Below are 14,196 nucleotides of genomic sequence, written 5' to 3'. Positions count from 1 at the left end.
AAATAAATAAGAGATCATTATTTCTCTAGAGTTCAAATGCAACTGGGCACTCTGTACTCTTTTGCTCAGTCTGGTACCTGAACCCTTAGAGGCCTTGGGGTTGCAAAGGTGAAGGCCGGAAGGGGGCATTATCCCTATTTCTCACTAAAGGCTTCAAGCATAAGCACAGGCTGAATAAGGAAAGTAAGAAAGTGCACTTCTGCAGGTCCATTTTGTCCTCCAGGGAGCCCAGGCATCAGCGTCAATGCTGGGATCCCACCTGCTGAGGACCCCAGTTCAGGCTGGCCATCTGGACAGTCTCACCAGCCCCCTGCCCTCACCCCCACAGCCTCTCAGCCTTGAGTGCCCTCTAACGGCTAGAGGCAGAGCCACCAGACCAGGCTCAGGAGACAACAGGAGGGCCCCAGCAGCGCCAGTCCAGTCCACCCCTCTTGAAGCCGCGCACAGTCCCTGTGCCACCAGAGACAGTGAGCAGGCTCACTGGTGGAGCCACGGTCGCCCCCGGCAGGGCCCTGTCATGTGTGAAGCAGTCCTTCACTGATTTTATGTCTTCTGAACAAAACACAATGGACACGGCCAGACACACCTGCTGAAGCCAAATGCTTCCACATACTTTTTTTTTAATACTGAATTAAGTTCTCCGTGGTTTCATTCATCAAAACATGTGGCAAATACTTCATCTACGTAAACTCATCAGTGCCACTAAAACGTAAGGCTCTGAGTGCAATGTGGGGCTTCCCGGGTGGGCAGCGGCCCAGGCTCCGCACAGGGGCTCTGGCTGTAGCCTTCAGCAAAGTCAGGGCTGGAAGCTGGCCAGCTCTTCTCTGGTAGTTCTACCTCAGGGACAATCAGAAGGACCCAGGAGGTTCTCGTTAGGCATAACAGATATGATGACCACAAAATGCACAGGGACATCATGAGGATTTCCCGCAAAAAATGTGAAATTTTACATTCAAATATATATAAGCATTCGAGATGTCACAGGAGTGAAAATCTCACCATGAGCTCTATGTTGGATCTCTACCAGTCAGAGTGCTGGTAAGAGAGTTAACGTGTACTTATCGTTGCGGCAGTGAATCACGAAGGAATCAGTGTAAAGTGCTGGTTTTATGAAACACTGTAGGTAACCTTAGGATGAACACCGTTTCTACTACACACACTCTCACAAGTTAAATGACAGGCGGGTGGGACAGCGCAGACAATACTCTAACTCTGTCTTCCATAGCACTGTCTGACACATGTCCTGCCACAAACAAACAAGACAAACTATAAGACACATTTCATTTTTAGTCACTTAATTCCACTTAGCCATGAGCCTTACTTCAGGAATTTTCAGAAAAATTATGCTTCCTGAACAAACATCAGGCCCTTAGAATTTCCCTACTTACATATTTGATAACATTGTAAAAATGAATCAAATTTTGTATAAACTCCGGATTTATGCTGCTATCTCTGAAGTCTTTTCTATGATGGTGACCACAGTGCTCACCAGCAGCACCTACCAACACTGGCCTCAGGCTGGCCAATGAAACCCAAGTGGGCCCCATGTGCCAGTCTCCCTCCAGCACAGACCCTGGGGGAGAATGTTCTTGACAGTGCTGCTCCCTCAGCCTGCTGCCAGGGTGAAGGCAGGACAGAACCCAGGCCTTAACAGCCATGCCGAGTGAGGAACAAATACTGCTTCAAGCTGCCGAAACAGAGAGGTTGTCCACTCACAAAGCATAACTGGCCCTGTCCCAAATGACAGCAACAGTACAATGCAATCCTTTACCAGTCACTCCAAGTCTGCCAGTGCGCACCTCTGATGCGGGCCTGGAGCCAGGGTATGTGCTTGTGCTAGGTATGAGGGTTCAGGTCTGACCTGCCATAGCCAGGCAGACACAACATGCACAGGGTTAGGCAGGAATAAATGCTGGTCCCCAGAGCAGAGGAAGCCACTGCTGGCAAGAAAGACAGGAAAACAGGAGGAGAAGGGCACCAGCAGGCACAAGCACCAGAGGGCAAAGGGACTTGAGAAACACCCTCATAATGAAATGGCACAGCGTCTATACCAACACCTGCACACCTGCTTCCTGCTACGTGGCCCCCACTCGCTCACACCCCTTTGTATGCAGGGCCCTGGAGTTGCGCAGCCCAGGAACAGCCCCGGGCAGCACAGCAGCAGCAGCAGCACTTTGCTGCAGAACCACATCTTCGTGCCACACAGCACCGTCAGCAGCTATCCAACTTACCCCAAGGCCTTGGCATGTGGCCGGTCGATTCTGACAGCAGGTGGGACTGCAGAATCGAAGGGCGCAGGTGTGCGTTTTCCTGAACAACTGGGTCTGGGCACAGCCTTGACCCAAAACATCTGACCCACCATGACCACCACAGAGGGACTGGGAAGTTCAAAAGTCAGGGGGGAGGAGGGCTGGAACCACCCCCAATCACAAGGGTTGTTTCTACTGGGGTGTTATGGTTCAGATGTTAGGTGTCCCCAAGAGCTCACACGAAAGATAATGCAAGAGTTCAGAGGTGAAGAGACTGGGTCATGCCAGCCTTGACTAATCTGTGGATCCGCCTGTGATGGGGATTAACTGGGTGGTAACTGAAGACTGGCGGGTATGGCTGGAGGAGGGGGTCACGGAGCTGTGCCTTTGGGGGTTATATGTTGTGAGCTGGGCCTCGTCTCTCTCTGCTTCCTGGTGTGATGTTCTGAGCTGCTTTCCTCTGCCACTCCCTTCTGCCGTGATGTTCTGCTTCACCTCTGGCTTACAGCTACAGAGTCGGCAGTCTATGGACTGAGATCTCTGCAACTGTGAGCACCAGATAAACTTTTCCTCCTCTAAAATTGTTCTCATCGGGTTTCTGGTCATAGCAGTGAGAAAGCTGACTAAAACGCCAAGGGATCCATTTCTTCTAAAAGAAGAAAAGAAAAACTGTGCTTGATAAGAGGTCAAGAAGCCAAATGAACAGGGAAAACGTGTGAGGTGAGGTTCTGACAGCACCCCAAGTGCCACAGACCCAGCCCCTCCGCCACTGCCCTGAGGCGCACTAGGTCTGTGAGCGCTGCCTGGCTGCCATGGAAGTCCCAGCCCCCAGCCCCGCCCTGACCCCTCCCCTGCAGCCTGCCCTCCCACCTGGACCTGCCTGAAACCCTCGCCTTTCTTCACCAGCAAGTCCATGAACATTTTTCCCTCACCAAAGGGTCAAAATTTTCTGAAATAAATACTGACTTCCCCTGAAAATGCAGAAATGACACAGTGGGCTTTTTAAAAAGCTTTTTTTTCTTCCTACTATATTCTGCCCTTAATAAAAATCTTCCAAAAGGTCCCAAGCCCCTAGATTCCTCCTCCCAGTACAGTGACACACAAAGGAGCAGTCTGGCAGAGCCACGGCCGGGGACTCCGCCAGGTGCCCTCTGGGACAGGGGCTTTCCAGCCAGCGCCACCGCTGCAGGTCCCAGGCTTCCTTCTGGAACAGCGTGGTGTCCTCGAGTTGAGGCCACCACAGAAATTCTTCAAGGTCCCACCAGAACGGGAACAACAGGCCAGACAGCTCAGCCTGTCACAGCGAGCCTCCCCACTGTGCAGACTGATCCTGTAGGAGCACAGGGCGCAGGTGCCACTCTCAAACGTCACACAGGGCCGGAGACTCTGCTGAGGGGCAGGTCTGGCTGGGCTCCTTCAGCAGCTGTTGCTACTCTTTCAACAAACCTCCCAACAAATCTGCAAACGGCTTCTTTCTAAACCACAGAACAAGAGAAAATCAATTCAAATATTTCTCCAAGTACAGCACGGGAGCAGCTGAGCACTGGTCACAGCTCTCTAACCTCCAGGAAAATATAAAATAAGCCTTGAGGGGCACAGGAGGAAAAGAAGAGCCTCCTAAGAAAGAGTGATTCACATCTATTGCAAATCGTATTTCAAAGAACTAGATGGAACAGTGACATCGTGAAACTGCCGGATGGGGAAAAAAATCCAAGCACAGTCAAGCACAATCTCACTGTGCGTGTACAACGTATGTACATAATGTACTGTCAGAGGCAAAAAAGCAGTATTTTGAAGAGACAGGTTGAAAAGTACCTAAATATAACACTGAATCAAATAAAGTATCATTGGAAGAACTGTATAAGACTTCATAATATGGAAATGAGGCAATAACCATCAGACACAGAGTTGAAAATCAGATTCAATCAGGAAACAGAATGGAGTTTATAATTTGCATGGCTCCACTTTATAATGCCATTCAGTGGCTTCCCTCGGAAGCCTGCGATGACAGGTTTCTCTGCCGCAGGTCCAGTGAGGGCACCTGCACGTGCTCACAAGTCAAACTGCCACATCTAAGTTTCAAACAAAGTACAATTTCTCTACATTCAGTGAGCTGGTCTGCCAGGCTCACTTGGGATGCTTTGTGGAAGCCTGAGTCTCCTATGCCCCTCACCACGGCCGGCTGGTGTCACACGTATGCCTGGTTCTGCTTGGCATCACTTTGTTAATGCTCTGTTCATTAATTTAACAAACTATCAGGAGAATACGCCTGGAACGGGCAGCATTATCTCTCAACTTTCATTTAATTAAACTCTGCTCGTGCAATATGACAGTCAGCACATCACAGGGGGAATTACTTGAAGGATGAAGGTAAAAAGTATTTGAAGCCCCCACTTAAATATGGAAGCATAATCTAAAATTGCCAGAGAACACACTATAATTTTTCTATAATATTAAAGATGTTATTTCTAGACTTGGTAATTAATTGGATTCCATGGAGACATTATTCTAACTTCCTTGATAGCAAAATGATGCACACAGCCAGGAAAGAGAGTGCCAAAGGACAGCCATAAACAGCCACTCTGTGTGCAGATGACAACAGCGCCCAGCTGAGGAGCAAGGGCTGCCTGCACGGAAGGCACTCATGGCCTTCCTGCCACACTGCCTGAATCCTGATCATCGCTGGGTAAAAGTGGAGGGGCAGATTGCTCAAAGGATTCACAGGGATGAGCCCCGGCAGGCCTGGGTGCCACCACATCCCTTCCCACCGAGGCCCAAACTGCCTCCCCAAGCCTTCCACCAGGCCTCGCCCCACCCTCGAAGAGGAGCTTCTAGGAAGCCAGCTCACCATCGATCCGGCTCACGAGTTCTTCCAACATCTTCACTTTCATTTGAATCCCAGGTTGGGCAAAGGTGTAGTTGTCCTGGGGGGAAAAAAATGGGTATCATCTGCATATAAAATAAAACTGAGTTTCCAAAAAGGAAACAAGCAGTTGAAGTAACTTCACAGTAGAGAATGCTTTACGACCTCGCCGATTCATAAACCACCAGACTTTAACCTAAGAAACGGATAAGGCAGGGCACGCAGCACCTATTCTGAAGGGAAGCCGTGCGCTGGACCTCGGAGGGCGCGCACCTCTGGAATACAGAAGGGTGCGTGGCTGTGTGAATGTAAGATGTGCACATTTCAAAGGACAAGCAATTTAATGTGTAGCTCATCCAGCAGGACCTTCTACAGGGATGAGCACCTCCCTGGCACCAGAACAGCACACACTCAGCCTGCCAGGGGCAACAATGGGAAGTGGTAAAACTGCCTGATGCTGACGTGCCAGCATCCATGACAATCAGAATGTGATGGCACGGTCACTTCCCGAGCCAGGGAGCAGTGGGTGCGCTCAGGTGAAGTTCACAATCCTGGCAGGGAGAGCTGCATGGAGGGAGGGTCAGTTTCAAGCTGGAGCTGGCACAGGGGCCAACTCTGTTACTTAGGAGCTGCTTGCATTGCAAGTGGCTTGCCCTCTCTGGGCTTCTGCCTCACCATCTACTCTAACACCGCTCCAAGGCCTCAAGAAAACACTGCGGGTGGCATGTAGAAGAAGGTTCAAGACACAGCAGGCCCTCCGTGGCTGTAGCAGTCGGCAGCTACAGGCACAAGCCAGCAGCTGGGGGAGGGCAGAAAGAACACTGGCCCTGCGTGGGATGACATGGGGACACAACACAGAGACTCCCCATGGTGCCTCGCCAGCGCACAGGGTCCAACAGCACTGGTGCAGCAGCAGACTCAGTGCAGACTGGCCAGTGTGCGAGGCAGGATGACTGCCACGTACCCACTTGGGACGTGGGGGCGTGACACCACACATGGCAGGGGAACTAAGGCTCGCAGGGACCAAACAGCGGGAACTCATCCTGACCCGCTGGGGACCCTGGAAAACAGGGTTTCGAGAGGTGGGAGGGAAGAAGGGAGGGAGCGTCAGAGTAGGGATCTTAGAAGGATCCACTGCCACCATGGCTCTGAGTTGGGGCTGAGAGGCTGGGACATGGGGGCTCGAGGAGGCACAAACGGTCCCACAGACACTGATAGGCCTCAATCAGATTTTTGACCCCAGACCTGAGGTAACAAATCTATTCTTTTAAATCATAAATCTAGAGTCATTTGCTACAGCAGCAATAAAAAGCTAATGTAAGAGGTTTAAAAGATGTACTTTATGGGGGCCACTAAGACCCACTAAGAAATAAAAAGATCAAGAGCCACCCCAGTGAACCTAGGATTCCAGGGCACTCCAGGCCCAGGCTCTGAACCCTCACAAGTGGTAGGACCTTTGGCCTGACAGCACTGCAGACAACAGTCTCCAGCAGCTTTGTCCTCATACAGTGACGCTGGAGAGGGCCACATGAGCCACAGCAATGGGAAGCCAGGCCCCAGCTCAATGTGGCCTTGGTCTGGACAGACAGGCTCAGGTCTGCTCAGGTAAGTGCTTGATCACAACGAGCAGAGTCCCTGTGGCCCTTAAGACCATGGGTGTGGCCATGCCACCTGTGCTCTCGAGGGCACCGGGTGTCCATGTGCGCCTGGCAGGAAGGAGTTGCTAGCTTCGCAGGGCAGTCTGCACAGGCAGCACGGGAGCAGCTGCCACTTTCCACCAGCACTCAGGAGCAAGCACAGGGCCCCATTTGCAGCTGATGCTTCTTGCCGACAGGCCAGGATGGAGAACACTTGGGAGAACAGCATCGCTTGAGGCGGGTTCCTGGAGCTGGCCAACCATGCAGACATCCCGTGTTGTCAGGGACAAGACCACAGGGTTTGCAACATCCAGACAGGGAGGAAGCACAGCTGAGCCAGGGCAGAGGAATCAGCCCCCAGGAGGCCCCATAGGACTTGGTAAGAGCACTCACAGTACCCCAGCTCCTGAGTCTGGCAGCGGGAGCCTTTCCAGGGAGGCCTAGGTGGGCTGAGGACATCAGGCCACAGCAGTTTCCAAGACCAAAAGTCCAATGTAAAAAGCACACACTGCATCTGACAGCACCTCTTTTCAGTCTGTCCATCACACACACGCATCTGCTAGCAGGAGTAGGAGCAACAGCCACTAAGGCACAAAACTAAAATTAGCCACAAGGCACTTCAGACCCCAGGAGTGGAAAGGAACAGTCAGCCCTGCCCCTTGGATAGGAGATCTCTTCCCTCTGGATTTCAAGTAACGCGCCCAGGATTCCAAACTGACACCTCTACAAGGGCAAAAACCAAGATGAGTTGCATCTTCCCACCTGCTCAGAAGGACACCAGGCCTCCCATGACCATGGGCAGCAGGAAGGATGGGCCGGGGTCATGGTCACACTGGGATGACCAACCCAGGGGCCTGAGGATGACTGCTTTCTAAATCTGGTGAGCCAGTTCTCCCATGAGCTTATGGATCCTCCCAAAAATTGAACTCTAAGAAGCGAGGTTGTCAGAGACTCATGTCTAATGTATAGGACATCCAAGCCCTAAGGAGCCTCACTCATCCCAGTGAGACTCCAGCACCCTACCTGCCAAGACAGAGTGGTAGCAAAAGGAAAGGAAAAATTATAAGCCTGGATGCATCTGAACTTGAACAGCCAAAAGAAATTTTGGTCCTGGACTTCAATTCCTTTGAACACCATCATTTTTTGCCCTGAACTTAGGAAGGTTAGCCTGTTCTCCCAGGCAACTAGATAACAGACCAGGGTTTATTTTTAAATCTGGGACACATTTATATACTGTCATTTAACCTCATGGAGGAATTTCTAATGAGCCAGGCTGAACAGCACAGCTGGTAGAATTAAGGATGAGAAATAAACTAGAGAGTGGTTTGCAGCCTCAGGTGCAGAGGCCTTGCAGATTATTTAATGTCCTATTCTGACAAATTTCAGAGCCATCAGGAGCACACTCCAGCAGCCCACAACCACCAGGGTTGCCCCAAGAGAACACCTGAAGGAGCAGGTGTCTCACAGGGGACTGGATTGAGCTCAAGGACTATGTATCTCCTTGACTACCCAACTAGCTGATCAGGGACCTAATGGCTATGCAAACAGCAAGCTGAAGAAGCTGAGGGATGACACTTCCCCCAGACCTCGGGCCTGCTTCCAATCAGAGGGAGCTTAGCTGCTGACCCTCCTGTCCTCTATCTCCAAAAGCACCTTCCCCAAGAAGACGATCCACCACCACCACCGAGAGAACAAACGTCCTGGGTGCAGCTCCTGGCAAGTCTCAGAGTCAGCTGTTCCCTGAAGGTTCTCCCACACAAGAAGCGGCCTCGCTGGCTGGAAGCCAGGCCCAGACAACCCTGGGACTTGGTCGGCGGGTTCACATTAAGATCAGAGCCAAGCCTTTCAGTTAGCAGGAATAGAAGTTATTCTTTGGTCTCGATCTACTTTATTTCAATTTGTTCAAACCCAGGGTTGGAAGATGGGTTATCAGAAATCCAAACAATGAGAAAAGAACAACACCCACAAGACTACAAAAAGAAAAAAGATCCCTATTTCAAAAAGAACTGCCAAACTGATATGTATGCCTTGGCTTCTGGCTGTAGACTGGGGGCAGGAAGACCACACTTGTGCCCAGTTTCAAAAGCCAATGGAGCATACTTGGGAGGGCTTTACATGACATGGCAAAGCACAAGGAGTTTGGCTGGGCACTGTCTAGGCCTGCACTGGTGAGTCCAAGATGCAGACTGCCCTGACCCATTGCCAGGAAGTCTTTAAGGGGCACTTCACAGAGACAGACACTAGAGCTACAGATTCCAGAACAGGCAGCTGTGACAGAAGGTGTGAGGAGAAGGAAGGCCTCTCCCCAGGCCGCCAGGCAGACCAGGGCTCACCTGCGGCACTCTCTCCCAGCAGCCCTCCACACACCAGCACCCCAGGCCTGGAACTCAGCGCTCAGAACACATCCGCTGTGCAAGTACACGCACAGGCAGCACGTGGAGAGAAGCAAGAGCTGCACACTTGCAGAAATGCCCATGGCAATGACATCAACATTACCCACTTCACAGAAAGGAAACTCAGATTTTTATTTTGGGTCTTGTTTAAAAAGGAGGCAAATTGCAAAGCATATGGAAGGCAGCAGGTCTGCGGACACAGCAGTCTTCCAGCATCAGCAGGCAGAGTCCAAGGGGACCCCACTCACCTGCACCTGCTGCTCCCCAGCATGCTGCCCTAGCCACCGCACACAGCACTTCCCAGCTCCTCAGAAGAACAAGCCTTCCTGGGAGGGCATTTTGAGGAGAGTGGACACAAGACTTCCACTCAGCTCAGCCGGAAGGGCCTAGAGCACCCACCTGCTAGACTGTGGCTCAGTCAGCATCTCTGACAAAGCATCTCCAACTGCACCAGAGATTCACCTCCCAGTCCCATGCCCCTTCCTGGCCAACCTGACAGCAAAGCTTCCTGCCTTTGTGGAAACCAAATTTGCCTTCCTCACCCTGGCCTAGACCTGCCTCTGACACAGCTCAGAATGTCCATTTTGCAAGAAACAGACTGAGGCTTCTACCTCCTCAGCTCTTATAAGTCCCCTCAGGGCCATAAGGCCCCCAGCTATGGACCCCACACCCATGGGCTCTGACCTGCAGGGGACAGAGAGCAGTGACACTACTGCTACACAGCATGCAAGGATCACCCCTGACACAGCAATCCACTTAATGCAATTAACACACCAGTCCAACAAAAGCAGGATCACATCAACTATGACTTCTTTTATCTGTTCAATAAAGACTTACTGATGTCTCTTATGTGTCAGAAAATTAAGCCCCGAGTATCAGTGCTGTGCAAAGTGTCAGAAACAGTAGGCCTGATGCTGCCCTTGTGCAGTGTGCAGTTGGTCCTTGTCTGGCATATGGAAACCTGGAAAGGGCAGGTTCCACCGTCCCCAACCAGGAGTAGCTCATTGCCTAACCACACAGTATGGCTCCAAACTGAGCACATGCTGTCCTTCAGGGAGTCTGGAATTTGGATGCATGTCAGGCAGAGGCACTTGTATGATCAGTCCCCAACAGCACCCTGAGCCCTGAGGCACACCAAGCTTCCTTTGTGTTGTCACAGCCCACAGCTGGAGAAATTAAGCATTTCCTGTGCAGCTCCACTGGGAGAGGACTGGTTTCCAAGGGACTCCACCCCATTCCCTCTTTTTCAGTCAGGAGTGCAGCTCAGCTGGTCCTATGAGCCACCAAATCAGGCTAGGTCTGGGGTCCTGACACAGTGGGCCGACATACAGGCACAGTCCTTCCATTCACAGAGCTGGCAGTCTGCAGCTACGCAAATGCTCATCATACACATTACACACGCACACGTGTGGAACTAACTGTGCTCTGGGCACCTTGCCATGAGGCACAGAACAGGGCTGAGCTGGAAGACCACTCTGAGGATGTGGGGCCTGGGCTGAGCTGAGAACCATGGTTCTGAATAAGCAGGCAGAAGAGCGAGCACTGTGTGGCAGCACTGCAAGGGCCCTAGGGGCATGGCACGTTCTAGAAAGGGACTCCCAGGGGCCCTAGGGAGCATGGCATATCCAGAAAGGGATTCCCAGGGGCCCTAGGGAGCATGGCACATCCAGGAAGGGAGGAAAGCCCAGGGGCCCTAGAGGCATGGCACATCCAGGAAGGGAGGAAAGCCCAGGGGCCCTAGGGGCATGGCACATCCAGGAAGGGATTCCCAGGGACCCTAGGGAGCATGGCACGTTCCAGGAAGGGATTCCCAGGGGCCCTAGGGGCATGGCACGTTCTAGAAAGGGATTCCCAGGGGCCCTAGGGAGGATGGCACGTTCTAGAAAGGGATTCCCAGGGGCCCTAGGGAAGATGGCGTGTTCCAGGAAGGGATTTCCAGGGGCCCTAGGGGCTCAGGGAACCTTGGGAGCACAGCACATCCAGAAAGGGAGGAAGGTCCAGCAGCAGGGGTAGGAGACAATGCAGAAGCCGAAAAAGACAAGAGAAAGCTACTGAGATGGACGGCCACTGTAGGCAGCTGGTGAGAAAGATGAAAGCCGTCCAATAAGGTTAATGAGGTGGAAGTGGGGAGCAGGCACCATGTTACAGGATTTGCATTTGCAAAAAGATGCTTCTGGCTGCACAGTATAGAAATAACAGAAAAAGGACCACAGAAGATGGGGCATGGGTCATGAAACAACTGCTGTGACCCAGACAAAAAGATGATAAGAGCGTCACGCTTGCTGAAGGAAGGTGCACCCAGTCTGTCCAAGCCACTTCCTTCTGACCTAGGCTGGAGGGGTTCTTGAATTAGGAACGTAGGACTTCCCATTTATTCCTATTAGGTTATTCATTTGATTGGTACTTGGCTGGCATTCTGGGTAGCTGAACTCAAGCTGAATCCTGATCATGTCATCTATCACATTAGCCTTCCCTCCAAGCTTAGAAGCACTGGCTACACTGATACCCTCGAGGTCCTCATTACCGTCTCTGAGAAGAGGGAAGGTCAAGGACAAGGACAGGGCCCCATGCCACCCCTCTTAGAGGCCACATGCAGAGAGGTACTGTATACCCATAGCCTGGTTTAACTCCTGGCTTTTACCAGCTACCTTAATTTCTCAGATTTCCTGTTTCTCAACAGGAAAATAGAGAAATGCTCCTCCCCAAGGTACTGGGGGTGTTAGATGAGTGACTGTATCTAACAGGACCTCTGCCGGCGTGTGCCCCAAGTATGAAGCCAACCTCCTATACCAACGCCCACGCAGGTGTTGGCCATGGCACAGCAGTTAGGATGGAGGGCTCCGGCGGCCACGACAGAGCAGCCAGTGTTCCTGCTGCAGACCACCACAGAGGCAGGCAGACATGCCACACACCTGTGTGCAGACCCAGGCTGACCAGGGGCACAGAGTGGGATAACAGTGATTGAAGGCTGTCTGTGATGGGATGCAGACACCTGGGCGAACAGTGAAGCCACCACTAGAAGGAGCAGCCAGCCAGTGGGCCAAAGTGGAAATGAACTCGGAGAAGCTGGCCCAGAAGGCAATGTGCTGCTGACTGGACCAGAGGACATTCTGAACAGCTCAAACAGTGGGGCTGGGGGCTGACAGGGGTTCAAGAAGAGGGAGGGAGGGATGCACAGGAGGTGCACAGGGAAGTTTCAGTGCTAAGAAACAACTCTAGGTGACACCACCATAGTGCACCCATGTCAAGGGACACTTCTCAAAACCCACAGAATGTACAGAAATTAAGAGATTAAGATGAATCTTAATTAAGAGATTCACGATGACAGGTTGGAGGAAGGCCGCATTCCCAGCTGCTGGACTCGGCAGCAGGAGCTGGGCCTTCAGCAAGGGGGTCAAAGAGGGACTCCCTGAAATTCAGTGCTGGACATTCAGAGACCCTTGGAGACTCCGAAATCCGGGGACACTAAACAAAAGACGAGACAGAGAACGCTGGGGGTGACTCTAGTGGCAGCGGCGCCAGCTCACCGTGAGAGGTGGGAGAAGAGAGAAACGCAGCCGGCAGATTCGGTGCAGAAAATCCCGTAGGTCCGACCAGCAGCCTGAACCCCGCTGCGCGGAGAGCTGGTGTTTGACGCGTGGAGACCAGGCAGTGCCATCGTGAAGAGCCCACGCTGCAGCTGCCGCGGTAGCGCCAGGAGGTCACAGCAAACGCTGCCACGCTGTCCTGGTCCGCACCTGCAGGGTGGCTCAGGGTGTGCCCAGGAGAACATGGCTGAGCCCGGCACAGAGAAGACGGTGCCCAGGGGACGCAAGGTGGAGATGCGTCTGGAGGCTCATGTGACCCGCTGAGGCAGGTGGGGGACCTGAACAGGCAGGTCAGAGGCTGCAAAGTGTGAGACCTGCAAAGGGCCCCCCCGCTCCCCACACCCATCACCTTCCTGGCAGGCCCCTGAGATTTAGGCCCAGCGGAGATCAGCATCTGCACAGCCCCAGGTGTGTGCTGAACAAAACTCCAGAGCAGATGCCACCTATGCAGTCCCAAGGCCTGACTCGCTCTGCAGCAGCCCCACCCTGCGTCCACCCACCTGGTCTGTCCGGACACAACCCGCGGAGGCCCACCTCCCACCTACACTTCGGGCAGGGAGCTGGGCGCCACGTCAGCCAGCTGCCACACCAAGTCACTCCAGCTGGCAGCCCTGCGAGCAGCAGGAGAGGAGGTTGATGCCCCGCCCCCGCCCCGGCCCGCTATGGGGTGACAGCCCAGGAGGAGAGGAAGAAGGGCGGTCTAGAGAGCATGGCCTCCGTCCTGTGCCCTGACCCCCGGCAGAGGCGACTCTCACTGATCATAAGGAATTTCCCTGTATTTTCATGTTCTGGCAGGACTGACTGGCCTGTGGACAGACACACCAACGTATATGTGGGGATTTTTTTCTTATTTTCATCATTTTTACATAATTTTAATTTGGTCTTTTGAGAGTCAGCACTTCTTGTTGATTTTGGTTTTTTCTTTCTCTCCTTTCTTCTCCAATAGCCCATCTCTATTGTTCTATTTTTTTTGTTTTTTTAATTTACTTATTTTTCTCCTCCTTTAAAACCATCACTTGCTACATCTATTCTGCATTCTCTGTCCAGATTTTGAATATTCTAAACTTTCTTTGACCTTCCTATCGCATTTCCTTTTCTCTGAAGGAACTGTTTTCACATCTTTTGGAACTGTCTAGTTTCCATAGTTCCTGCCCCCACCATTAGCCCCCACCATCAGTACTGTGGGTGGCAAATGGCACCAGCTAGTCACCTAAATGCCAGACCTACCTCATGGCTATGCACCTTGTTACCATGGCAACTTCTGACCCTGACCATGTTACTCTGCCTTTATGGGACTCAGCATCCCAGGTGACGCACCTCTGCCCCTGCTCTGGACTCCCTCCTTTCCTGTGCGTGCACAGGGTAAGGCACTCCACTGCTGAGCTACATCTGAAACCCCGCTGAGAGACGAGCGACTAGCTCCATGGACTAACCACACTCTAACTTCAATAAAAGCAGTGGAGACCA

At 52.3% G+C, this 14,196-nt stretch overlaps 1 protein-coding gene across 2 annotated transcripts in view; it reads right to left on the bottom strand.

The window, feature by feature from the left end:
• The window catches only part of TBC1D22A (TBC1 domain family member 22A), a 355,623-nt gene that overhangs the window by 116,911 nt on the left and 224,516 nt on the right, over positions 1–14,196 (bottom strand). For both annotated transcript variants that reach the window (XM_079140182.1, XM_079140181.1), the window contains one exon: positions 5,098–5,173. In XM_079140182.1, coding sequence (XP_078996308.1) covers positions 5,098–5,173 — 76 coding nt within the window. The remainder of the gene's footprint in view (positions 1–5,097; positions 5,174–14,196) is intronic.

The sequence above is a fragment of the Sciurus vulgaris genome (genome assembly GCF_902686455.1).
Source record: "Sciurus vulgaris genome assembly, chromosome: 5".
Taxonomy (NCBI): Eukaryota; Metazoa; Chordata; class Mammalia; order Rodentia; family Sciuridae; genus Sciurus; species Sciurus vulgaris.
Note: the sequence above shows the minus strand (reverse complement) of the source record. Positions and strands in the feature narration are given on the sequence as shown.